Genomic DNA, 24,864 nt, shown 5'->3' with positions numbered 1-24,864 from the left:
CAACCAGCCTGGGGGGAAATCACAGACCCCCTCTCCCCAAATCCTCCACTCTGGTTTTTTTTTCCTCCATTTCCATTCTTGCCCAGGTACCCCCAGGGCCCAGCAAGCCGCGTCACCTCTTCCCACATACTAGCTCTCTTGGGCCATCACTTGGAGCGCGTATCTGTGTTTCTGTGTGTCACACTTATTTTTTTTTCTGGGGTCCCCTGTTTCATCATTATCTTAATCACTGTTGTGTTAAGTTTCATGCTTCCTTTGACCTTTATTTTCGGCCTGGTTATGCTGTTTATCTGCCTCTGACACTTGTCCCCTGGTGCTATTGCCAGGGAAACCCAGCACAGAGGCCTTTCCCTTTTCCACCACCCCCTTGTCCCTTTCTGTTTAATTTTTTTCTTTCCTCTTTTTTTCTTTTTTTTTTGTCTTTTAACATGGTTTTCCTAAAAAGTTTTTTAATCAATCAAATTTGAGGCAGAAAATAGGCTTGGTCACGCCTGGTCCTTGGGTCGTGTGACACTCACTCAGGGTCCTGACAGCTCCTCAAAAGGGGCACCCGGGATGAGGAGCGGGGGGGGCGGCAGCGCGTTTCCCCAGGAAAGGGCCCGTTTCCATGGCACTGCCCCCACCTCTCCGCCATCCGCCAGCCTGACGTGGGCCTGAGGCTCTTCAAAAGGGGCGTTGGGAAGCGTGCGTGTGTGCAGGTCTGGGGAACAAAACGGTGGCGCGGGGGCGGCGGCGGTGTGCTGGCTGCGCTGACAGCTGCCGGGGTTCTCTGCCACCGGAGCTCGTGGGGAGCCAGCGGGAGCGACAGTGATTGAGCCAGGGCCCCAGCCAAATCCGCATAATCAGGGGCTTTTCATAAATGCCCCATTTTTCATCCCCATCTAAGGCATTTGCTCCGAGAGAGCCGGTAGCCCTGACATGGAGGGGCAGTGCTCCTGAGTCTTGGTGCACACCCCTGGCTCTGCCCTCCTGGCTTGCTCTGCTCCCCCTGCACCCTCCTCCTCCTCTGCCCTCACATCCGCAGGCTGGCAAGTGCCGGCTCCTCTGCCAAACTGCAGCTCATGCCCCTCTGGCTATGGCAGGGCCCTGCTGGTGCTGGGATGGCGGAGGGAGTGTGGAGCTAGCCTCATGCCTAAGTCGATGGTGCCAGCTCCCACCGCAGCAGGAGCTGGTCTCTGCATGTGCCTCGCCATCCCTGGCACTGTTGTCTTTTCCTCCAGTCCCCCCTGCTTCCCTCACCTCCGCCTCTCCCCACGCTTCCCTGGGAGACCACTTGCCCTTCTGCTGCCTTCATCCAGGGCTCTGTGCTGGGGATTTTAAAGCCCTTTTCTTCCCCTCTGGCCCTTTCTCAAGCTCTCTTCTTTCACTCTGCTCCTTCCTGTCCTTCTTTTCCCCATGCCCTTTCCAGTTCTCCATTTGTGCAGGGTCTTTTTCTCTCTCTTTTTTATAATTAATGATTAGTTTTAATTGGTTTGCTTAGGCGGCCTGACAGCAAATTAGCAGGAGCCAGTCCAGGGCTGCTGAATGCCAAGTTTGGGGACTGCGGTGCTTTACAGATGTCAGGGCGGGAGGTGAGGTGAGCTCCTCGGGATCCTCCCTTGGCGCTCTCCTCCTGCTGTGCCGGGCAGTGCTGGAGCTGTGCTGCGATGTGGGGGTCTGGGGCCTTTCCTGGTCCTGGGTGCCATCAGTGCTGGGAAGCTGGGACTGGCCGTGGATTGGGACCAGCAGGGCTGCCGTCTCCTGTCCCTATGTCCTGTGCCTGGCTGCAGCAGCCCAGAGATGGCCGATGGGCACTGAGCTGCAGGGTTACCTCCAGGACAGTCCCTGTCCCTTTTCTACTGCCCAGCACTGGTTTTCCTCCTTCTTTTTGCATCACCTTTATTGAGCTGGACTGGGTTCTGCTCAACAGGTTTGAGCGGAGGGGGAAAGGGTGAGAGGCAGGGCAGAACTTCCCCGGGGAGCACTGTGCCAAGGGGGAGTCCTCGGGAGCAATGAAGCAGGCGGCTCTACCCAGTGCTAAAAGGCAGGTAATGGGGAAGGGGTGGGAAGGGAAGGGGGGCTTTGCTCTTTTCTTCCTTCGCAGTGATTTCCCTTTGCTTTGCTTTTCTTTTCTTTGCCTTTTTTATAGCTCCCATTTTTCTTTTTTATGAGAGAGAAACTGCAGGGTTCTCCCAGGGCTGGGAAGAGCACTCGGTCCCAGGCTGCTCCCAGCCAGATGGAGGGGAAGAGAAGGGGGGCAGTGGGCCCGTAATCCTGGGAGGAGAGTTTTCCTGGTTAAAGAGGATTGGGGATGGAGTCTAGGACATTTCAACATGTTGTTTTAGGAAGAAGGGGCAGACCATGACCTATTTGGGATGCTCGTTACCCCCATTTTCAGCACAGAACTTTGCTGAGAGCACTGACAGCTGTGTAGCTCTAACAGTCAGTGCACGTAGTCGGTTTGTATTGCACTACTGGTATTGCCTTGTGATGGCAGCCAAGAAAGTGGGAAATAGGAGATGAGTTTCCCTCTCCTTCAGTCCATATGTTTTTCCCTGAGCAGCCTAAGATTGGTAGCTGGGTGTGACTCTGTGGTAAGAGCATGCGGGGCACTGTCCTGGGAAACTTGGGGTGTCCTTCAGCTGCCCCTTGCTCTTCCCTGTAGGTCATGCCTTGCCTTGGCTCATCAAGCTTCTCCCTCTGCTCAGGCCAGGCTTGGGCCAGTCTGGGGACATTTCTCTGCCTCTGCCCCATCCCCTCGCTCCTGAGAGAGGGTGTGAGCCGCATTCCTCTCAGCATCAGCGCCTGGACAGGGCCCAGGGCCCAGACTGGGCTCGCAGAGGAAAGGGATGGGGATTGTATCTACCTTTTGTTCTGAAACATCCAGTCGGGCCTTGTCATCTGCTGAGTAGATCTACAGAGCAGCCAGGATATACCAGCCCTTCTGCAAAACCAAGAAGGCTTGTTGGGCTGGTGATAGTAGGGGGTGTTTCTTGTCCCCAGCAATCCTGGACCTTCTCAATTATCCTTACTTCAGGTGTTAATGGGTGCCTTTGCCCTTTCTGGACACCAGTCCAACCCTGCAGCTGAGTGTTAATATCTACATATGCCTTTTTATGGGATCCAGAGCACATGTAGAACTGAAATCAGAGGGATCTGGTGTCTTCCTGGGATTTCTGTCATGCAGGAACAGCCTTTTTGTCAGTCACAGAGGCCCCTGCTGTATTCCAGATTCATGAAAGATGGAAGCCAGCGCAAACACGTCTGCTAGCAGATCCGTGTGTTGTTCAGCTGTGAGTGTACTGGCAAACACCATGCTGTGATACCTTGCTGCAGCTTGGCTCCTTCCCCAAAGACCCGTACGTTTAGAGCTCACTCAGGTGAAAATACTGATAATGCACGTAGAGACTGATGCTGTGCAGGCATCCCCTGAGGCTCAGAGGCTTTGGTCACAGTGCTCACGCCTCTGCCCCTGCCCTGTTCAGGACATACTGCTGTGCATGCTCCCACAGCTCAAGTGTAACTCCCCAGTCCTGATGCGACCCTCAAGGGAGAGTCCCTCATGTGGCTTTGTCAGTGTTTTGGACCTTAGTTGAGCTTTGGGCCTCTGCAGATCAAAGCTAGGGATGAGTCTTCCGTTCCTGGGGAGGGAGGGAGAGGAATGAGGGAGAAATGTGGAACAATACCTGCTAGAAAAGGCATTTCAGTTTATTTCGGTTCTCTGTGATCTTGGCTTATTCCCACAGCTGATGTCCATGCAATAGCAGAAGATGCATTTTGAACTGCTGCAAAACTTCCATTTTCTGCACACTGAGGAAGTCCTCTTTTCCTTTTCACACACCCCCGCCCTCTCAGGAGGTGTTTTAAGACCCTTTTCACTTTCTTGTAGGCTGTTTAATTTCACTGCACTTCAGTGAGCGAGAAGGGGCTCAAGGAGTTGGCCATACACTGTACACCCTCATGTGCCAACAAGACTGGGACAGATCCAGCTGAGCTTGCCTATGACCCAGGCTGTGTTGTCTGTTTGTCAGTCACTTGTTGGCCAGTGCTGAGGACTAAGTCATGCTCAGACTTTTTTTTGCCAGGTAAGGCTTGGGCCAGGCCAGACGTGTGACCATGTGCCCAACCCTGTGTCTTAGCTCTTACTAGTGAGGCACTTGTGGAAGTCAGCAAAGAGGTCAAGGGCTGGCAGTGCTGTGGTGGCTGTATTCCCACCTCTAGGGCCCAGCTCAGGGTGTGGGGCACTTGCTTTGTGGCTTACCAAGTTTATTGCCGATCCTAAACTGATCAGGACAGTTTCAAAAATTGGTAGTGCCACTGGAGCGTCAGGCACTGTGCAAAGGTAAAGGAAGGCACAGCTCCTTCCCTGTGATATAGCCATCCCTTTCCCTGGTGTCAGGGCTGTCCCTTCACTTCTTATTCTAGCAATGTGGGTGCCAATAGTCAACCTCTCCCTTTGCAGTTTAGGGGACTATTATAATCGTGTAGTTCTTGACAATTGAATAGCAGCTGAGGACCACCAGCTGTTTCACCGTAGAGGTACGGGAGGGGAAACTGAGGCGTGGAGGTGAAGGTGCCTAAAGATGCCCTCAGAGTTCTTGGAGTGACTCGCTGAGGGGTTATCCTGCCTGGGGTCCTCGGTTGTGTATCCCACAGGCTGCCAACAAAAGCCATAGTTGCAAATGAAAATGAGGGGAGCGGAAAGCAGTAATGCCTCCTGCCCTGCATTTGGTTTGGCTTGCCACCCTTCCTCTCCTCTTCCTCCCCTGGCACCCCTCGCCACCAGCACGTGCCCTCAGTCCTGCCTCGGCCAGCAGCCCGAGCTGGCTCCTTTAAGGCAGGCACGCCGGGGAATTGTGCACGGTGCCAGCCTTCGCTGTGAGTGCCTCTCCCGCTTCCCCCTCGGAAAGTTTCCTGCCCAATTGTTATGTGCGATCCGATCTGAAAGTTGCTCTCTAAGCTTCTTGTCACATTTTGACTTAATGAAGTGCAACTGGAGTGGGAATTGGGGTTCATCACGCCAGTCTCACTGCGCTCCCTTGTTGTCAGAAAACAGGGGCGGTTGGGGACCGTAATGCAACGCTGCAAGTCGTTATCATTCCGGTCAGTCTGTTTAACACAAAATTAAACAAAGAACTAATTAGTGCCTCATGAATTAATAAATGCGCAGTTGCTGGGTAGGAAGGGGAGGAAGGAAAAAGGTTGTTGAAGGAAAGATACTGAAAAAGTCGAATTAGGATGTTGTGTCAAGGGGAAAAAAAAAATCTGAGTCCACTTTGGCAAAGAGTTTGGATCCATTGGTTTCCTTGGAATAAGCTCCCCTCCTCCTCCTTCGCTGCTTGTCTGCTGTAGAGCAGCGATGTACAGGCAGGCATGAGGAAGAGGGAGGTCTGGATTTTTTCATGATGTTCCCTAGAAACTGGAGCTGGGACCCACAGGCCAGTAGCCAGATATAATATTTATTGAAAGAGCTTTATGCCCGGATGTGGGAGCTGAGAGGTGCGGGGTGGAAGGCCTTCCTTGGAAAGGAGAGTGGCTTCGAAGATGGTCATGGCGAGCAAGTCTCCTCTTTGTCCGAACGCTTTGGAGCTTTGTACTTTCTGGTGAGGGCTGTTGTGTCGTGGTTGGGGCCTGCCCCCAAAAGGTTCGTCGCCCCCTGACTCAGGGGAAAAAGACAGCCCTTGGTCTCCTGAAGCAGAAGCAGGGGCTGGAGCAAATAAAAGCGGAAGCCCCACGGAGGAGGGCAAGGGGGCAGAGGGGAGGCAGGGACAAGGTGGGGAGGAGGAGGAGGGAGGGTGGCAGTGGGGTAAGCAGGAAGAGCGGCAGGGTGAGGTGGCACCTATGGCTTCAGAGGTGGCACCACATTGCTCATTTTTCTGGAGAATCCAAGACTGTCACAGTAATAGTGTGTAATCTCAGATTAACTATGTTCCAGCGATGCTCCCCCTGCCCCGGCTCCTTGCCCTGTCCATGCTGGCTGGCTTCCCGCATGGAGGCGTGCAGCACCGGGGAGGACAGCCGGTGCTCGTGCGGCGGAGCTGGGCATGCGGGCCGTGCCGGACGCCCACCCAGCCGGCCAGCCCCGCAGGTGCCATGCCGTGCCGTGCCGCACTGCGAGTGAGTGGGCTCTGCTCTGGCGCATTGTCAGGCAGGGAAGCAGGCAGAGCTGGGGGAGGGAAGAGTCCATCCTTAAGAGGACATGTCAAGTACAATTAGCGTTATCTGTCTAAATATGTACTGGGAACACAGAATACAAGAGGAGGCCTGGCTGGCTTTAATGGAGACATATGCAAGGTCATATTGCCTCATACAATCCCCCAATCTGATTTGGGGATTACACATTCTAAGTAAATTGGCGTTATTCCTCTTGCATCATTGATAAGCTGTGGCCGAAAGAAGGGGAGTAAAAAAAACAATTAAAAACTCAAACCCAAGAATTGACCGTGCACAGGGGCGAGGGAGTGAAGCCAGGAAGGCAGAGAGAGTTACAGGCAGAGAGTTCAGGAAAGGGGGAGAGAACAAAAGGGAGGGCGAGAAAAAAGAGCGTGACAGAATGGCAGAGAAAGCAATGGAAAGAGCAAGGAAGAAAGGGAGAACAAAGGGAAGAAAAAGGTGAGAGAGGGGATGAGAGAGCCAGAAGGACAGAGGTGGGAGAAGGACCTCAAGTGGGGGAGCTGTTACTCCAGCTGTGTCCTCAGCCTTGTTAGCCCCGGGATTTGAGTGGGAAAGGAAGGAGCCAGGCTGGTTATGCATCTTCCTCACCCGAGGGGCTCCCTGTGCTCCATGTCCGTCCATCCATCTGGGATATCTCACCAGCTCCTTCCCACTCTGGGTCCCAGCCAACACCAGGCATCTATCTTGGGCGCAGCACGCAGGCAGTGGTGGAGTGCGAGTGACGGGAGGAGGCCGTCTGCGCGCATGGAGCACCAGGGCCCCAAAATACAGGGGCGAGCCACAGCGGCAGCACAGACTCCCCAGAGCCAAGTCACTTTTGCTCTCCGAGGGGCTAAAGCGGGGTCCCTATAAGGGGCTGAGTTGTGGCACACACTGCTGCACCCTGGAGTGGGAGGCATGTAGTGAGCTTGGCGCAGGGTGTTGGGGCTTCTGGATTCAACCACAGGTTCAATGTATGTGACCTTGGGCCAGTTTTTCATTTCACTGCCACGTCTTGGGCAGTTGTGATAGCTGTTTTGGCAGGGTTGCAAAACAGAGATTGTAGAAATGGGCAAAGTACCCTCGCCATTGTGTGTGAAGGTACCCCATGCTCCCTGCCACCTTCCAGCTCTGGGAGAGGGAAGTCCCTGGCTGGCTGGCTGTGGAGCAGTCCTCCCCCTCCTGCAAGCTCTCCTCCCACCCTGCCTGTGCAGGATAACCCCCTCCGGAAGTCTCACGGCACGGCTTTTATGCTCTGTCACATTTTTGGAACATATGGTTTTAAATAATTCAATTTACTTTTCATGTGTTTTACTGTGACTTTTTTCCCCCTGTCCCTTTTCTCTTTCCTCCTCACCCTCTACATTCTCCAGGAAGGAAGATGCACAGATGAGTGGAAAAGGGGGTTCAGTGCCACGGGACCCAATCCTGTACCCTGTCGCCTTATGCCCCACTGGTGTGCAAGGGAGGCTTCAGCATTAGCACACTGATGAACCTCTGGGAAAGACGGGTCTGCAGAGGAAATGGGAAGATTGGAAAGGGAATAATTTGGCATGGAGCAGAGGGCACCCCTGGATGTGTGGGCAAAGTATGGTGCAGACCAGCACGAGGTCTGTCTGTGGTACCTGGGAAGCAGGAGTGAGGCCAGTAATAGCTGCTCTTTCTATGCTAAATTATTCCCAGCCCATGTTAGGGGTCTCATGCACAACAAAGTGCAGGAGTGCTGTGTATCTCGCGACATGCATGGCACTGCATGGTGTAGCCAGAAGCAGGAAAGCACTTTTTTTTCATGTGAAGTCTGAATGCCCCATGCTGGGCCCACTTGAAGCTGGGTTCTAACCTAGCTTTTGTGAGTGTCTGTGTCTTGGCTCTTGGTCAGGTGTGCCCTTTGTATTAACTGGATCCCTTCTCTTCCCTCTCCAGGATGAAGTGAATTTAGAGCTAAAAAACGAGGCAAGATACCAGGCCTTGAAATCTCCGAAAGGTAGGAGAGACTTCAGACTGCAATGGGTATGTCACTACGCCCTCCTGGGTTCTCTTTTCCTCTGCGTGTCTCTCACACTTTACGGCCTGCTCTCTGTGGCTGTGTCTGCACTAGAGCTTCTGGGATTGGACCACTGTTAGTTATAAAGAGAGGTGAAAACAGAAGGTCTAATGCAGACATGGCCTATGTGTGTCCTAATCCTGTCTTTGTCTTTGTATACCAGTTGTTCTGGGCACCTGGTTTTGTCACTGTGGGTTTTCCTCAATATCTGCTCTACTGCCTGTATCTTTACAGATAAAAAGAAGTATGTAAGGGCTTTGCTGAGGAGGGTACTGCTTTATCCTTGTCCATGTGGACTGGTGGGAGATGGATAAGGTTCTTTCACTGAATAGGATGCAGTCTCCATCTACTGTGAAGTTTTGCTGAGCTCGGTTCACATAATTTAAGATGTACATGCTCTCCTCCTCCTCTGGCACATTTTCATCTGTTCAGACTGCAGCACCATGCTGGTAGGATGGAAGCAGCTCTGTTTCTCCAGCAGAATCCTGACTTTTCTGGATTTTACCTTTACCTAGACCCTCATGGTCTCTGTTACTGCAAAAACCTGCATCTTCACAGTCTCCTAGACGCCTAGAGTCACTTCGTCCATGCCTGATAAGAGTTAGGGGCCTAGAGCACAGGGAAATGAAAGGTGATTGCCTCTCTTAAAAGCCTGGTCTCCATGTGCTGGGTAAGAGGGTCCCTATGCCACCTCAGATGATGGTCACTGAGAAGACCCTGCCACACCGAGGCAGTTCCTATGTCCTTGCCTCTTCCTTGTGGCCGCAGGGGAATCACAGGGCTCCCTTGTGTGTCACCCAAAGAATTCCCACTCTTCCCTGTATCTCTGTGCTGTACCCTGTGCAGCACTGCCAAGTCTGGCCTCTCCCATTACTCCTCTTCCTCCCCAGGCACCAAGGCAAGTCTGAGACCAGGCCAGGGCAGGAGTGGCGGTGGGGAGGGTGGGGAGCACTCATGGTGGCGTGTCTGCACTCAGAGCATCCCTGCAGCAGTGGGGACCCCTGAGCCCCAGCATCAGGGAGCTCATAGGCTGAGTCTGAGCGGTATTGGAGGGGCCCGGGCTGGCTGGGGTGGGAGGGGGCCCCAAGCCAGGCTGGGCAGTGTCAGAGGTGACCGGTGGAAGGCCAGTGTTATGTAAATACCGCTGCTGTAACATGGCAGGCCTGAATGGCCCTATGCGTCCATCCATCATTGCTGGGGAACAGAAGCCTCCCTGGGAGCACGGGGGGCCGGCAGCGCGGGGCATGCAGACACAGGCAGCATGTGCCCTACTCATAAACTGTTTGTTTTCTTTTTGTCTTTCTCATTTTGGGGCACCCCGCCGAGAGCAACTCTCTGTTTTGTCCTTGCAACCTCTCCCCCAGCCTTCCCCCCACCACTTCAGCCCTTCCTTTTCCTCCCTCCTTCCCCCGGCCCTTAAAAAAATAGGGGGGGGGGGGGAGGGAAAGAAAAAAAAAAGAAAGTCCCCAGTTCACATTGCGGCTTCTTTCTCTGACTTCAAAGGCTCCCCATCATTGTTTGGGATCGGCAGGCAGTGGCCCTGAAAACGTGATCACAGCCGGGCACAGTGTAGGTCACCACCGAGCGCCATGCTCCGAGCACTGAAAGGAACAGGCAGATTCTTCCCTTTTCATGCTTCACAACCCTGGTTACAGCGCTCTGCCTTGCCCGCGTGCTCCTCGCTGCGTGGCTATTCTTGCTCTTTTCTCCTCCTTTTCCTCCCGCCCTCCCTCCCTCTCTTTCTCTCAGGTCCCTCATTTCTCTGCCCATTTGCTCTCATTCTGCCCTTCTCTGTGCCCAGCATCACACACACTTTCTTCTCTTTCCTCTTTCTATTACTTTTCTTCCTCACTCTCTCCTGGCTGGTCTGGCACTGCTGCCCCTTCTCTCTCCCCTCTTTGGCACTGCTGTATCAATCACTCTTTTCTTTCTCCCTTTTCACTCTCCTACAGGTCAGGCTGGATGTTGATTTCCTCATGCTCCCTGTTCCTGTTCAGTAGCAGCCTTCCTCTGACATTTGCCCGCATTTCTGTCTTCCCCTGATATCTCACTCACTATGCCCAAAATTGCAGAGGTTCTGTAATCTCTGGATTAGCCCCAGACAGCCTGCAGCCCTGTTCTTCCTGCAAGGTGCAAGCTGACTGCTTTCATGTGCAATGGGCTTACTCCCCTGAAATTTAGCATGGTCTTACGTGGGGAGGCAGCACATGGTGCCTGCCAACAGCATCAGCTTCCAAACTTGTTCTCTGGCTTTCCTGGTTGACCTGCAAGGAGCTAACAAATAGGGTTAGTGTTGCGGACGGATTTGTGAAGCCAAGCACTGACTTCACATATATCCCAGGGAAACAGAGGAAACATTTGAATGTTGTAGGTCTCGTGTGGAACATGACACTGATGGTAGTGCTGGAGGGCAGAGTTAGGCAGACATAAGGCAGAGTGAAGCAGGCCCAGCGGTTCGAATGGGCATTCCAGAGTACTCTTGCAGTGGATTTAAACCGGGGGACATCACCTCGTTGTACCAAAACTCGGGCATGTACTTGGCTGCATGGTGAGCCATAGTCAGATGGCGACTCCTTGCCTGCAAAACATCCCCCACCAGCAAGGCCAAGAGTTTCATTTTTCCTACATCAGAACAGCACAGGACTCTGCACCCCTCCCACACCCAGCTGGGGTACAGCTGCCCTGTCCTCTGCCCGTGGAAGCGGAGATCATGGTGCTTGTGCCTCTGGTGATTTGTGAGGTTGTTTTAATGCCGAGGAGCCCACCAGGACTTGTCTCTTGCTAAATAGGCATATTAAGGGACATTGCGGCAGGGGTTATAGAGTAATAATTTGTCCTAATGAGCTGGTGTCACGTTCTCCTAGGCCGAGCTGTGCGCGAGCAGGAGCTGTGGTAGGAAGGGGCTGCACTCGCTGACCTGTCAGCCCAGGTTAATGAAGTACTGCGCCGCTTGGGGGGTCAGAGAGCAGGAGCTCAGCCAGCCTGCAGCAGCTCAGGGGGGCGGGAGGGGACGGACAGGACTCTCCCCTGAGCTGAATGCCCCAGGGAAAGGCCACTGCTCTGCAGGATGGAGCAGCAGGATGCACATTATGACACTGGGATCTTCGTGCTGTGCCGGTGGGCTGAGTGCCACTGCATCCTCATCAAACACTCTCAGAGGTGAACCTTGCTGCGGCTGGGATTTGACAGGGGTTTGTCCTCTGGCCTTGCGGACAGCCCAGGTTGGCACACAAGGAAGGAGGCTGGAAGAGTAAGAGAGGAGAGATCTCACGTCTTCTACAGGTGCTCCCAAGACTGGCAGGACTGAGCTCCTCCTCAGCCAGACCAATAGGAAAATTCCTCGCGACACCAGGGGAAAAGTGTAGGCAAGTGGCCGATGGTGATGACCAGTGCCTAGCTAGGAGGTTTACAGAGAGATGCTGCGTGTTCATCTTCACCTTCCTCTGTGCACAGAGTGTATGAACAGCCAGAGGAAGTTCTCTCTCTCCTTCCTGTTCCCTCTTTCTTCCCCTGTGCTTCCACATGGCTTGCTGAGATCCTTTGCCTTGCACGGCAACTCTAAACCCAAGCAATTGCTTCCATCCCTTCTGGGTAGCTGGGCAGCAAAGGCACAGGGAGAGTTTTGCCAGTCCCTCAAGTGAACAATATTAGAGGGCAGGCTGGAGGCAGGACGCCCTGGGCAGCTGCGGTTTGAGCAGGGCTCTGCATTCTGCGAGAGAGGGCAGGAGAAGCCAAGAAGGGGGAGCCCTGGCCCACCTGCTGCCTTGGGGATCCATGGCCTGCCTTGCCCCTGTGGATCACACCACCCGGTCCATGCTGGGGCAGGACAGTGCCCTTGGCCACACCAGCACCCTGCAGTCTACAACACAAGCCCTGTATACCATCTTCCTCCTCCTCCCACTCATCTGTCTTTGCTCCTTCCCCCCCTGCTTCTCTTTGCTTTTCTCTGTCTCCATCTCTCTCCCTTTCATCTACTCAGAAGGCTTTACTCTACTTCCTTGTCACCCTAATTGATTGCATTAACCTTTCAGCGTATTGGATTTCCCCAGCACCGTGCAGAGAGCACTGTGCAATATGCTTATAATCTGGGCTGTAATGGACAGGGAGCAGTCAACGAGCCCCTGCTCCAACAGGTTCTGCTGACAACTTCTTCTTGGGGAGGGGGAGAGGGAGTGCGCCGGTGGGGCCTGCCCGGCACGGCTGTCCTACAGCCTGCACAGACCCGGCCTCGCCACTCCCCAGTGAGCAGGGTGGCAGTGTTAGCTTGTGAGAAGAGTCCTTTGAAAAGCATCCAGCTTGGGAAGCAGGGGGGAGATGTCATATTTGACCCTATTCCTGTAATTTTTCCTCGTGTCTGAGCTCCCCTCTGCCCCATCTGCTCTGTCTACGGTTTTGTTCCAGCTGTTCAATACTAAATTAATGTACGCTTTACATTCAGGCACTTGTTGCTAGTGGCAGGATGAGAAGACAATATCTGCACATTTTCATATCATGCTTGTATTTGCCTGTTCCTTTGATTTCAGAGTATGAGGATGTGAGGGAGGTGGACACTTTTCCTGGGGTTTCAAAGATAAATGCATAGGAATATTGTGCTCATGAGAAAGCATCGGGGTGCAGTGAGATCAGGAGGCAGAAGCCCTGCATTACAACTCAGGCTTGGCCTTGAATAAACCCTTTCACTCCCTGGTACCTTATTCCCTCCCAGCATGGTGGAGCTGTGATTTTGGTGACCTGTAGCATGCCGCAGAGTCTACAGGAGGGCTGCAGGGGGACCCAGGGCTGTTATCTCTGCTCGTTGGGCAAGGATGGGAAAGTGGCTGCAGACAGGCAGTGAAGCTATACAGCCAAGTGTCACTGCTCACATTGACTGCGAGGGAGGAGATAAACCCACAAGATCAGTGGCAAGAGCATGCAAGTCTGTTAAAGGCCTGGCATCCTGCTGGTGGTCAGGGCCGGAGGTGAGAGGTGCTTTGCCATTCATTTTAAAGGACTGAAGTGATGGACCTGCCACAATCTTCTGGCAGTGGTGCCCCCTTTAAAGTATCCCAGTGTAGGCTTCAGTTCAGCAAAATGCTTTGAGCACTGGGTTGTCTTGCTTAAGCCAAAGTCATTTAAGCACATACTTAGAATTTTTGTTCGACATGGACCGCAGGAGGAGACCTAGACCCTTGTGAGGCCTTTTTATAGTTCTCCTTTTTAAACAGCATTGAGCCCAAGATGGGTCTTCATTCATGGTCCTGGCTCACAGTGTAAAGAATAGCGATAGTGGAAGGGTTTCTGATCACTTCATAGGTCTTTAGCTTAAGAGTTACATCATCTTGTTAAAAGCAGAGTTACTCTGGCCGCTTCAGAAGGTGGCCCACTCTGCCCTGGGGACGTTTAGAGCTGGTGTTTAGAAACTTTGCAAGTTCCTGAACACACCAGGAGGAGGGGACAGGGCTGCATCGTGAAAGGTAAAGGTAAATCCCCAGTCTGTCTTTGTTTTTGCAGGAAGAAAGGAGAAATGACAGGAGTCAGAAAGAGGAAAAAAAACCTTATTCCAAGCCATCATTCTGAAAAGTGGGAGGCTACTTACAAGCCAGGAGGTAGTTGGGGGAGGGACTTTATTTTCGGTTAAGTAGAGAAGGAATAGGAGCAGGAAGCAAAGGATGAGAAATTTAAAACGAGAGAAAGAAAGCGAGCGAGAGCAGCACCTCCTAAATGGAAGAGTAAACAGGCACTCCGAGGCATTAACTTAATTGATTGTTCTGCAACAGGCTGAACGCTGTGTTATTCTGTCGCCGTGGCAACAACCCAAAAAAATTGTCAGCCTGTTTGGATGAAGTGAAGCGAAACATTCTCTAATTTGCGGTGATCCGGGTGTTTGTTTTCCTTCCGAAGAGGCGGGGGCTCTATTGATCTATTGTTTGCACAGATCTTTTTTTTTAATGGTGATATGGGGGAAGCAGGAGGCTGGGGTGTGCTCCCGGGGCAGGTGAGGAAACAGGGGTGTCTCTGCCATGTTTTCCCAGATCTGCAGGGTGGCCACACAAATCCAGCTGAAACTCCAGCAGTAAGAACCATCCCAAGGAAGCTTGAGGAGATTGGGAAGTGTTTGGCTGTGGTGAGCTTGTGCCAGAGCTACTGCTTCAGTCCTTCCTGTTCTTGGCCCTTTGGATTCTTGCAATCCCTTCTGTATTGCGGTCTCTGGTGTTAGGTGAGGACAGCTACAGCTGCCTCAGGGACAAGAGCAGCTCTGTCTCTCCCAACTCCCTTCCCAGATCCATGCTATTCCATTTAATGTGTGCAGACCTGTGCCTATGCATACCCTGGGCTTGTGGGAACGTACCGTTGCACACTCAGTGGAGAAGAGGAGTCACGTTTGAGTTTTATCCCAGGACCACAGCTGTGGTAAGATAACGAAGCACCCACTTTGAGCTCTCTGTTACAGCAGCAGTGAGATTAAATCCCTAGGCCAAAGGATGGGAATTTTGTCCCCTGGGATAGGGGGCCAAGCTGCTTCAAGGGGCTGTGCAGGATGGGAGGTGGGGATGGCCATGGTGGGACGGGTAGGAAGGGTGAATTGCTGCAGGCACAGCTTGGGCTAGACCCCAGGGGCTGGCATGGAAGGGAAGAGGCACCACAAGTTGTGCAGTGGCTTGTGCACCTCGTCAGCTGTGTCTGGCCATGCACAGCCCTAGGGGCCAGGAAGGAGATCCTGGGGATGCCACTTGCTGTCAGCACATGCTTGGTTTCAGAGTGAAATGTCGCTGCAGCACTTGCTTCAGCCGGGAAATGTCGAGTCAGAACGGGAAAGCTCAGGAGACCGGGGAACAAGCCCACATGGCCAGGGGTGAGCAGCAAGGCCTTGGGCCAAAGACATGATGCCAAGACACGGGTGCTGTGGCGGTGGAGGGAAAAGCTGGCAAAAAAGTGCCTTACAGGTCTGCGGCAGGGGGAGCAGGCAAAGATGGCTGTGAGCCAGTGGGAGGGTGAGTGGCAGAGGTGGCTCTGGGCCAGCGAAGGAACACAGAGAGGGTTTCCTCATGACAGAGGCTCAGTAAGAGGGACAGGCTGCTGATGTTCCTTGTGCATGGCCCTGCACAGAGGTTTTGCCCTCTTGTTTGGGGTTTTCTGCACTCCCACGGCCTTTGGGCACCCCGGTGGGGAGCACCATGTTTCCCATCCAGGCAGATCGTCCTCATTACTCCTCATCAGTGTCCCAGCCCACGCACAGCTGGTCCAGCTGCTGCACTGGGGCTGTCTAGTTGATCCGTAAGATTTCAGAGAGAGCTGTAGAATATGATGGTGTCAAGTGCTGGAGGGTGTTGCTTTGTGGGGTGTGCAGGGGCGAAAAAGCACAGTATGTCCCTGCGCTTTTCCTGCCTCTCTCCCTGCTCCTTTCTCTGTTATCTTGGGGTTTTTTCTTCCTCTGTGCCGGTTTTGCTTTATCACCCTTTTTCTCTTTTCTCTGTCTCCCTCTTCTCTATTTCACTCTCTCCATCCGGTTTTTAACTCTTCTGCTCTGTTGCTTTTTCTCGCAGTGTAGATGTGGGTGGAGACTAGACTGTCACTGGCGGATGAGCAACGTCCCTGGGCGCTCTGTTCTGCTTGGGGATCTATCCCCTGTGCTCCTGGTGGGTGTGCATGGGTGGGGGAACCGTGGGCAGGTGAGAGAGCAGCGCTTCATGTCTCCCTGGAGAAAGCTGAGCTGCCAGTGAAGTTTGGTGGTTATTGGTGTCAGGAGAAGCTAAATAACCCTGTAACTGGTATGAAGGTGAATTCATGGTCTAGTGAGCACAGAAAATACGAGAGGGCTCTGAGACAGGCAAAGTGTGGAGAGGGGAATTCAACTCACCTATGGCTCAGAGCAGTGCTGTGTCAATAGACCAGTGTGGGGATGTGTGCTGTTGCCATCCTGAGCATCAGCCGCAGCACACCACCTTCTGGGGGGCTGTCTGGGACAAGGAGGGTGCCTGGTACTGCAAGTTCGGTGACAAATGAGGCATGCACACATTGACATGGCAAGAACACCCGCAGAGGAAGTCTCTGTACCTCTGGCTGTGGAAAGCCACGCAATGTCTGACTGCAGAGCCCAGTAAACACGGGTGGCCACGTGCCCACACGGTGCCAGAAGGCTGTGCCCGTACCTGTGCACAAACGTGCAGGCAGCCGTACCCACGCAGGATCTCACAGGTTCACATCTCTGCATGTCCTCGTGTGTGTAGATGCATCCACAGCCATGCAAACAGGGGTGCAGGCACACACACACTACAAATACAGTCCTCTGCCATCTGCATCGGCTCGCAGTCAAGTCAAATTCCTCTCTGGTGTAAGTACACTCTAGTCAGGCAGCACAGACAGATTTATCCCAGTGTATCTTGAATGTCTGTGTGGTTACCTGCTGAGAGTGGGAGAAGAGTTGCAGGAAATCTATTCTCCTTCCAGCTGGGAGAGGCTGATGCCTTGGAGTACCAGGAGATGTGCAGAGAGGAAGCCCCCTTCAGCTTTTCACCTGGAGCTGGTAATCTTGTGCCAAATCCCTGGAACAGGGGAATTGCATTTGAAGCTCAACCAGTAGAGATTTAGTGTTAGACATTTGCAGAAGAGACTTTGATTAATTCGTAGTAAAATCAAGTAGCACTTGGGTGCCAGCACCACATTCCAGGGTGAGCCGGCGACCGAGGTGCGCGCTGGGCGGGCTGCCAGGTGCCTGAGCAATCCCCGCGGAGGTGGCAGCGCCATCCAACCCACAGCCTCTCCCTGCTTGGGCTTCTTAATTATTAATTTATTTTTCTCCCTTCCTTGGCAAAAAAATAGTATTTGGTAACGACCTCAAATTGCAAAATGCTGATGATTTGGAGAATGTGTCACAGAAGCTCCAGGGTGATAAAGGGGAGACGAATCCCAGCCAACAATCCGGCTCAGCCAGTTTGCCTATTTATTAAAGAAAAAGCCCAGATCATTAACTTTTTTGTTGTTGTTCTGTTTGCGGGCAACTCCCTGCTGGCAACTTTCGGGCGCCCAGTAAATTAAGCCGAGTATCGGCCTGGTTCGGGGCAGCCTGAGTACCTAGGTAAAGCTGTGAAATGTGTTAGAAACTCGCTTCGTTTATGTTAGCGCATGAATAAACCCTTTAGGGTACCATGCAAAAGTGCTCTCTGGCATAAAAGCGGCGTTGGAAAATCCTCACTCGCTGCCTTGTGGAGGGTCAGGTATTGTAACTGGAGAGCTGAGCTTCACTTCTCCTCCCACTGCTTGTTCACACAGTTAATTGCCCCTCGACAAGTTGCTGTGCCGTGTTGGTCCCTGGAGAAGGAGGGCTGGAAGAGAGCATCTGTAGGCACAGGCTTTGTTGGTTCCCCATTTGCCTGCTTGGTTTGGTTGTTGAATAAAGAGCAGTTTAGGGATGGGCTTGCCTGCCTGGTGCCTCTCTGAACTCAAGAGAGTTCCCTGTGCTATCAGGGAAGGGTGATCACGTCCCCCTCCTCTGGAACATCCCACGTGTTCGTTGAAGTAGTGCTTCAAGCTAAATCAGTTTGCTGAGGGCTCCAGCTTCCCTTAATTCAGTGTCAGGACTGGGCTTGCATGGCTATTATTCAAGAAGCTTTATCAGAAGCACAAAGCTAGCATCTGCCCTCCTGCTTCCCTCTGGGCATCACCAGCTCTCCTGCCCTGGGTTTGGCACACAGAGACTCGAGGGACTGCCTCCCAGAGCCCATTTGCAGGCAAAACTCGTTTCAACTCCTAGAGAGTCTTGGCTGTTAACGCTGGCTAGAGGAGCGTGGTGGCGTGTCACTAGGCACTGGCAGAGCAGCACGGAGGTGCAGAGAGCCAGCTAGAACTGAGGAGCTCATCTGGGAAAAGGGAGCAAAGATGCTGCTGAGATCGCTGATCTCTGCCCTTTCCTCTTTCAACCCAACTGAGTTGTAATTAGGGCTGGATTTTAGGTTTTACTCTCAGCTGATGTCCGAGCTCTTTCACTCAGAGGCAACCACTTTCTTCCCTAGGCCTGGTTCGTGTCCCTCCACACTCATTTCTCCGGTGAAGGCTGCCCAGACCCGTGCTCACGTGGGTGCTGATGGGAGGAGAAGGGTATTTTTCAAGGTTTCTGCTAGGTTTTTTTCTTCTGAAATACAAGGATGTGCAATTTTTTTAGTTTCAATTTAGCATTGGAGAATTTTATAATTTAGTAATTAAAATCTCTGATAGGCTTTAGAAATTGCAGCTAATTGAATTTAATGGGAAGATGATTTTCAATTTTATTTGATTACCCGGACCCCTGGCATTGGTATTTATGGGAAAAAAATGGGAAATGTGCTGTGTGGGCTAAGATGGCATAATTGAATTAGGGCTAATCGGATTTCTTCGTCATGAATTTCACTATAATTTTCCTATAATTTTCCATTAGATATCTAGTTTACAAATATTCACAAAGAAATGAAGCTCTTTCGGAATGGAGATTGCTGGCTAACAGGATTACAGGGACGATAGCTCGGCACTGCCAGCCTGGGCTCCTTCAGTAATGCAATCGCTGCGTCTGCCTCACACTTACCGCCCGCCGCTGCTCCCCGCACCCCCTCCGGCCCACTGCCAGGACTCCCAAGGGGCCGCATCCACGCTTTCTCCAGGGTCTTTGCTGCCTCTTCACGGCGGTGTCCGTGTGCCACTTCACTGCACACGTGTCCTCGTGCACAGCATACATGTCCCCACCGGTGCAGTGCTGGCACATGTGCACGTGTGGCGTTAGCGCGTACCCGGGTTTGTTAAGAGTAACTGGCGTGCACGCTCGTATATCCCCTGTGTCAGCACCGGCGATGCTCAGGCAGCCTCGTTGCACAAGCAGGGCCAGCCCACATGGATGCACGTGTGCTGCATCATGGGCACCTCTCGGCAGGCACTTGTCACTGTGTCTCACGCACGAAGGGACGCTCTGCCTTCCCTCCCTATTGCTGTGGTGGGGATGCTGCTGTCACATCTCCGAGGAGGGGTGGCAGTCAGTCCCCACAGTATGCCGTCCACGGTCTCCTTTCTCTGCTCTTCCTACCCATTTCTTACCTCCTCCACATCTTCCCTCACTTCCCTACTTCTAAGGAGTGGGTGCCCATCTCACCTGCTCCATGGGAGGCAGTCCCCAACATCCCTCTGTACCTCCCTCAGTGCCCTGCATGGAAGCAGGGCTGACACAGCCTCTGCCTGTGATGGGGCAGGTAATGTGCCAGGCTCCCTCTGCCTTCCCTTCTTTCTGTCTCTCGCTCCTGCCCAAGCCAGGTCAAATCTGAGTGAATCTATGGAGACCATCCCTACTCCATAGCATCAGAGTCCTGTAAAATCCAGCCTTTCTGCCTGTCCCACCTCTGTTGCTTGCTGGGCTCCATGCTGAAAGCCTTTCCCCATCTGCTGGTGTGACCCAGCCCATTTCAGGACACAGTTGCTGGGGGAGCGGGTCATTACCCTGGGTAAGGGTAATACCAAGTAGGGTAGCAGGTCCTCTCAACCCAGAACCACTTGCCATCTCCATGGCATCAGGCCTTTCGCATATGTCCAGAGCAGGACAATCTCTGCCAAAACATCCGTGACAGTCCAGGCCTGTCCTGGGTGCCCAGGCAGGCATCATGCCGGTGTGCTGCAGCAGCCGTACACAGGACCCCCCGTGTTTGTGCTCTTACGTGTGAACAAGTGTGTGTCCACATGACGTGCACAAGTGTGTGTGTGTGTGTGTGTGTGTGCGTGTGTGTGTGTGTGCAGGAACACAAGATGGCTCGCAGCTCCTCTAGGCAGAAATCACCACCTTGTTTTCTGTTTGCCCTGTGCTCTGCAGGAATGGGTCTTGCCCAGCCTGGGACCTGCCCTTGGGCAGTGGTTTGCTGGTGCCTCCAGAGGCCATCCCAGTGCCTGGTGTGCTGCGCTGGGGCTCGGGGGCTTTGTGGGTGCAACTCTGGGCTGGCTCAGGGTGGCATGTGCTGTTTTTGCAGGCAAAGCACCTGCTGTTCAGTGCCAACTACCTTCCCTGTTGGATGCGATGCCTGGGTAGGACTATCCCCTTGCCTCCTCACCCTGAAATCCCCAGGCTGCACTTTTAATCGCTGTAGTAAATTGTAACTAATTGTTAGTGCATTCAAACCCCTGCCACTCCTTCCCCCTAAGTCTTCTGGGCCCCTGTGGAGCATGAGGACGCACAATGTACGTTCACTGCCTTATGGCCTGCTCCTGGTACAGTCATTCCCTCTGGGCAGTGGTCAAGAGATGAGCAGCATTTGGCTTCCAGCAGATGCTGGAAGCTGTGGAGTGTCTGGAGGAGCAGCAGCCACATGGTGGGGAGCTGGTGTCAAACTGTTTGAGTAACGCCAAGGAATATTAAATGGCAGAAGCGATCCCGGCAGAGCCCCACCCAGCACACTGAGACTCGGCACAGCCACTTTGGCAATGCTTTCTGGGTGCCATGTGCCAATAATGTGATTGAAACTGAATTGAGAAGGAAGGAGCGAAAGAGAAGGAAAGGGAAGAAAGCACAGATTGTCTGCTCCTGCCGCCCAGGCCCCGAGGCCTCCGGGCGCCTCCCTTGACGAAACAGAAATCAAACAAAATTACAGAAATAGGGCAAGAGCATTTGCCTAATAGACTCCCCAAGCAGGAGCAGGAGGAGGAGCACAGCACTGCCAGATCTCCAACCTGCAATCTGAGAGCCAGCGCCCTGAGCCCACATGAATCCAGAGCGCGGCCCCAGGCCCTGGGGTCAGCTCCAGCTAAGGAGGGAGAAACTGCCAAGAAAATGGGCTAAGTATAAAAAACAAAGGTAGAAGAGACACACAAAGGGGGATGTCCCACATATCAGCGTGACTCACCCCCTGCTCAGCCCTGGCACACTGTCTGCGGGGAAAGCATTAAACTGTAATAATAATAATAAATTAATCATCCTTCCCCCTCCCATTGCACTTTTCATCTGAGGATCTCTGAGCACCTGGCAAACATTAATTACTGAGAGCTCCCGACGCCCCTGGGAGGGTGGAAAGGGACAAGGAGAGATCTCTTCACCTGCCACGAAAGGGCAGCCACAGCTGCAGCAGCCAGGGCAGCTCTCGCCATGTCCTGGCAGCACAGTTCAGGGCAGGATGAGGGGTTCTGCCTTTCCTCGAGTGCTCCTGGGGACCGGTGGGGTCCAGAAGCCACTTTGTGGAAGGGCAGAGTCAGAGGGAGCTTTTCCTCAGAGAGGATCCATACCCTGGAGGGGTGGGAGAAAAAGGGAGACGGTGCCCTAACGGGGGGCACAGGGGTCCCCAAAGGAGCAGAAAGTTCCACAGCCTTTGAGAGAGGAAAGAACAAACTTTTCTTGGGTAAGAAGCAAAGGAGGGAGGATGGGGAAATAAAACCTGATCCTGTGACTGGAGATCGCTGAGATAGGAAATCAGGCCTTGCCATTGCGTCAGCTGCAGGGCGTGGACTTCACCTGAAAAAACACCTTGGCGAGTTATTCCTGCAAGGAGTGGGAGGGACAGTGGGAAGTCTGTGGAGGGGATCCTCCGGGTGTGTTTAGGTTGTGTGTGTGGGTTCATGTGTGTATTTGAATGTGAGCGAGCACAGAGTATCATTTTCTTTGTTGGAGTGCATATGCATGTTGCCTGTGTGTGCTGGGATGGGAGGGGTGGGGAACATTTGTATACTGATGTGTGAACGTGCTCAGCTCTGTGCATGTAGAAGAACAGGTATGTTTAGAGGGTCTGTGTGGCTGCGTATGTGCAGTGACACATCATGTTATAGTGTGTGTTTCCCCTCATAAGGAGTCTGAGATATAGCTGTGGCTGCTCCCTTAGGGAGTAACAGTGATGAGCAGAACTCCCACTGCTTAAATATTAAGTTCACAGGAGAAGTGAAAATAGAGAAATCTGGGTGACGTGAGGTGCAGTGAGTTTACAGGACCCATCAGCGACCTCACACCTGAAAGAAAGCGTTGGGTCCAAACTGAGCTATTACAAAGCCAGAGATGAACCAGCACAAATGTTTCTGGTGCTGTCCGTCGCTTCCCAGGGTAGGATATTCCCTGGCAGGTGCTGTAGCGTCTGACTTGGGCGTAAGGACCAGGGCAGGCTCTGACGAGGATTGTGGGGGTTGTTGGTGGGGCTGAGGTCTGTGTTGGGGGTTGAGGGAAATGCAAACAGGCAGGATTTTAAAGGCAGCGCTGGGTGACAGTGCTGGCCAGAGCCGATGGCATAGTTAGAAACCAGCAGGGGAAGTTGGGGCGATGCTGATAACGTTTTGCCCATCTCCTTTAAAGCAGTAGCTTGCCTCTGCCAGGTGGGAAGGGGAGCCCATGCAAGGGCTCTGTTCAGGAGTGCTGCTTGGCTGGGCTCCCGCTGCCCAATGGCTGGGCAGCACCCCAGGCAGGGCACGCTTGCCTCCTGCCTGGCACGACTGTCCCCACCCTGCTTCCTGGCCCGAAGGGTCCCTGGGTGGCTCCGTTTCACTTGACTTTGTTTAGATATTTTCCAGGAGAAGCTGGAATACTTGTGGTTTTCACAAATGACTCCCCCTATCCTTTTCGTTCTCCCTGCCCTCTGGCCCCGTGTGCTGCCCGTACGCATGCATATGCAGCCAGTGCTTGCTGAGAGGAAGCTTAGGTGATGAGTTGCAGTTGCTGTGTTGGGTCTCTGGGCTCAGGGCACTCTCTGGGTGCAGTGTTTCCCGGTGTGCGGAACCAGACCAACCTGGGCTCCTTTCCAGCCCTGTGACTAACCTGTCCAGCCACTTTTGGCGAGTCACTTCCCTTGCTAGTGCCTCAGTTTCCCCATCCGTGCAGTGGGGTAATGATGCTGGCCTCCTTTGAAAAGCACATTAAGTTCTGCTTATAAAAAAAATTTAAGAGCTGGTGAGTTCATGGACTGCTCCCCAGCCCTGGTGAGGAGCCCTGCTCTGCCAAAATCACGGAGCCAGACATAGTGTGTTCACGAAAACAGCCTACAACCTGCTCAGAATACCTATTTAATCAGGTAAATAATCTGCTCGTTTGTTTTAAAGAAAGAGGCTTATATCTGTGTTTACCCAACACGCCTCTTAGAACCTCCCTCGCATTCTTTGCTACTTAGAAAAATAAAGCAACAAAAAATGAGGAAATTCGCTGCAAAAGAAAACCCACCCCTCCTGTGGGCCAAGCGCTCCCGCGGCGGAGCGGCGCTGGCTTCCTGTGGGGCATTGGGCAAGATGCTTTAACGTCCACGATTGTGACACCGGCCACCCCGGGCCCGGGCACCCAGCGCTGCCGGGCCGCCACCGGCGACGGGCGCCCACCCCACGGTGCCCTGCCCCGCACCGCACGGCCGGGCCCGGACACGCGTGGGAGGGCTGTGCCCGGGGCGGCCCCTGCCCGAGAGCTGCGGCTCCTGCCGGGCCCTGGCACCGGCGCGGCCCCCGGCCCCCGCAGCCCCCCGCGGTTTAGCCCCGCTCCGGCGGCGCTTTCCCCGCCCGCTGCGGCTCCACGCGTGGGACCCGCGCTCCCGCGGGGCGGGTGGCGGCGGCAGCCGGCGGCGATGGGAGCGGGGCATCGCGGCCGCCTCGGCCGGGCCGGTGCCGGCGGGCAGCCCCGCGGCCCTGCCCGCCAGCGCGCCCCGAGTGCGGGGCTTCCCCGCGCCCCTTTCCCGCCCGGGCCGGCCCGGGGCCGCGGCGGGGTGCGCGGGGCCGCCCGAGGGGACCCGGCCGCCGCGCTCTGCTCGGTTCGGGTTCGGCCCCGGCCCCGGCCCCGCACCTGCCCCCGGCGGCGGGCCCGGCGCGGAGGCGTGTCCGCCGGCTGCCAGTCACCGCCCCCCGCGGCGGCCGGCGCCCGCCCCCGGCCCCGCTGCCAAAGTGACTCGGGGAGGACCGGCACGGCAATGACATCAGTGCTTTAAACAACTTGTTATTCGGGAGCAATCAGCTGCAATTAGGTATTAATTAAGTATTATGAAAGTTGATTATTTAAGTGAATTCGGCTTTCGTCTCTCCGACTATGGTAAGTACAGCACAATTGTCCTTTTCCTGCCCCCGGCCCCCCGCCCGCCGCTCGGCGGAGCCCCCGGTCGGTGCGGCTGCCGGTGCCGCTGCCCCCGGTGCGGTGCCCTCCCGGCCCCGGCCGCCCCGCCGCGCCTCGCGTCCCCCCGCCGCCGCCGCCGCTGCCGCCGCGGGGCCGGGCGCTGCGGGCAGTTTCTCCGGGACCCTGCGCCCGGTCCCGCCGCAGCCGCCCCGAACTTTTCCCGGCGCCGAGGCGGGTGGCGGGGCGGTGCGAGGGGCTGCCGGGCCGGGCCGAGCGGGGCGCGGGGGCGGCACCAGGTGCTGCCGGGGGCTCGCAGCCTCTTTCACTTTTCTTTCACTTGTTTTACGGAAGTTGGCTTCCTCTCCTGCCGCCGCTCCGGCCCCGCTCTCCCCGGCCCCGCGGAGGCGGGCGGCGAGGTGAGCCGGGGGCTCCGCTCCGCTCCGCCGGGTCCTTCCCGGTAGCGCGGCGGCCCCCGCGGGCCGGGCCGGGCCGGGGCGGCGGGCGGGCGGCGGGGCGAGGCGCGGGCTGGCCGGGGGAGGATGCGGAGGGGAAGTTTACGGGGGTTTTGAAATGATTCTGCGTTTATATTTGTTGTAAGTTGTGTGGGTTGTTTTCTCTTTCATTTCTTTCCCTTTCTGAGCTCTGGCGTCTCGTTGGTAAAGGTTGCCTGTCAGGTTCCCGTGCTGTCTAAATGAAAAGGAATTTAATT

The 24,864-nt window shown here is 54.3% G+C and overlaps 1 protein-coding gene across 2 annotated transcripts in view; it reads left to right on the top strand.

The window, feature by feature from the left end:
* Nucleotides 1-23,993: 23,993 nt before the first annotated feature.
* The window catches only part of CASZ1 (castor zinc finger 1), a 96,788-nt gene continuing 95,917 nt past the window's right edge, over nucleotides 23,994-24,864 (top strand). For both annotated transcript variants that reach the window (XM_064470148.1, XM_064470147.1), the window contains exon 1: nucleotides 23,994-24,134. In XM_064470148.1, coding sequence (XP_064326218.1) covers nucleotides 24,086-24,134 — 49 coding nt within the window. In that variant the 5' untranslated portion in view covers nucleotides 23,994-24,085. The remainder of the gene's footprint in view (nucleotides 24,135-24,864) is intronic.

Source organism: Phalacrocorax carbo, chromosome 20 (genome assembly GCF_963921805.1).
Source record: "Phalacrocorax carbo chromosome 20, bPhaCar2.1, whole genome shotgun sequence".
Lineage (NCBI taxonomy): Eukaryota > Metazoa > Chordata > Aves > Suliformes > Phalacrocoracidae > Phalacrocorax > Phalacrocorax carbo.
Note: the sequence above shows the minus strand (reverse complement) of the source record. Positions and strands in the feature narration are given on the sequence as shown.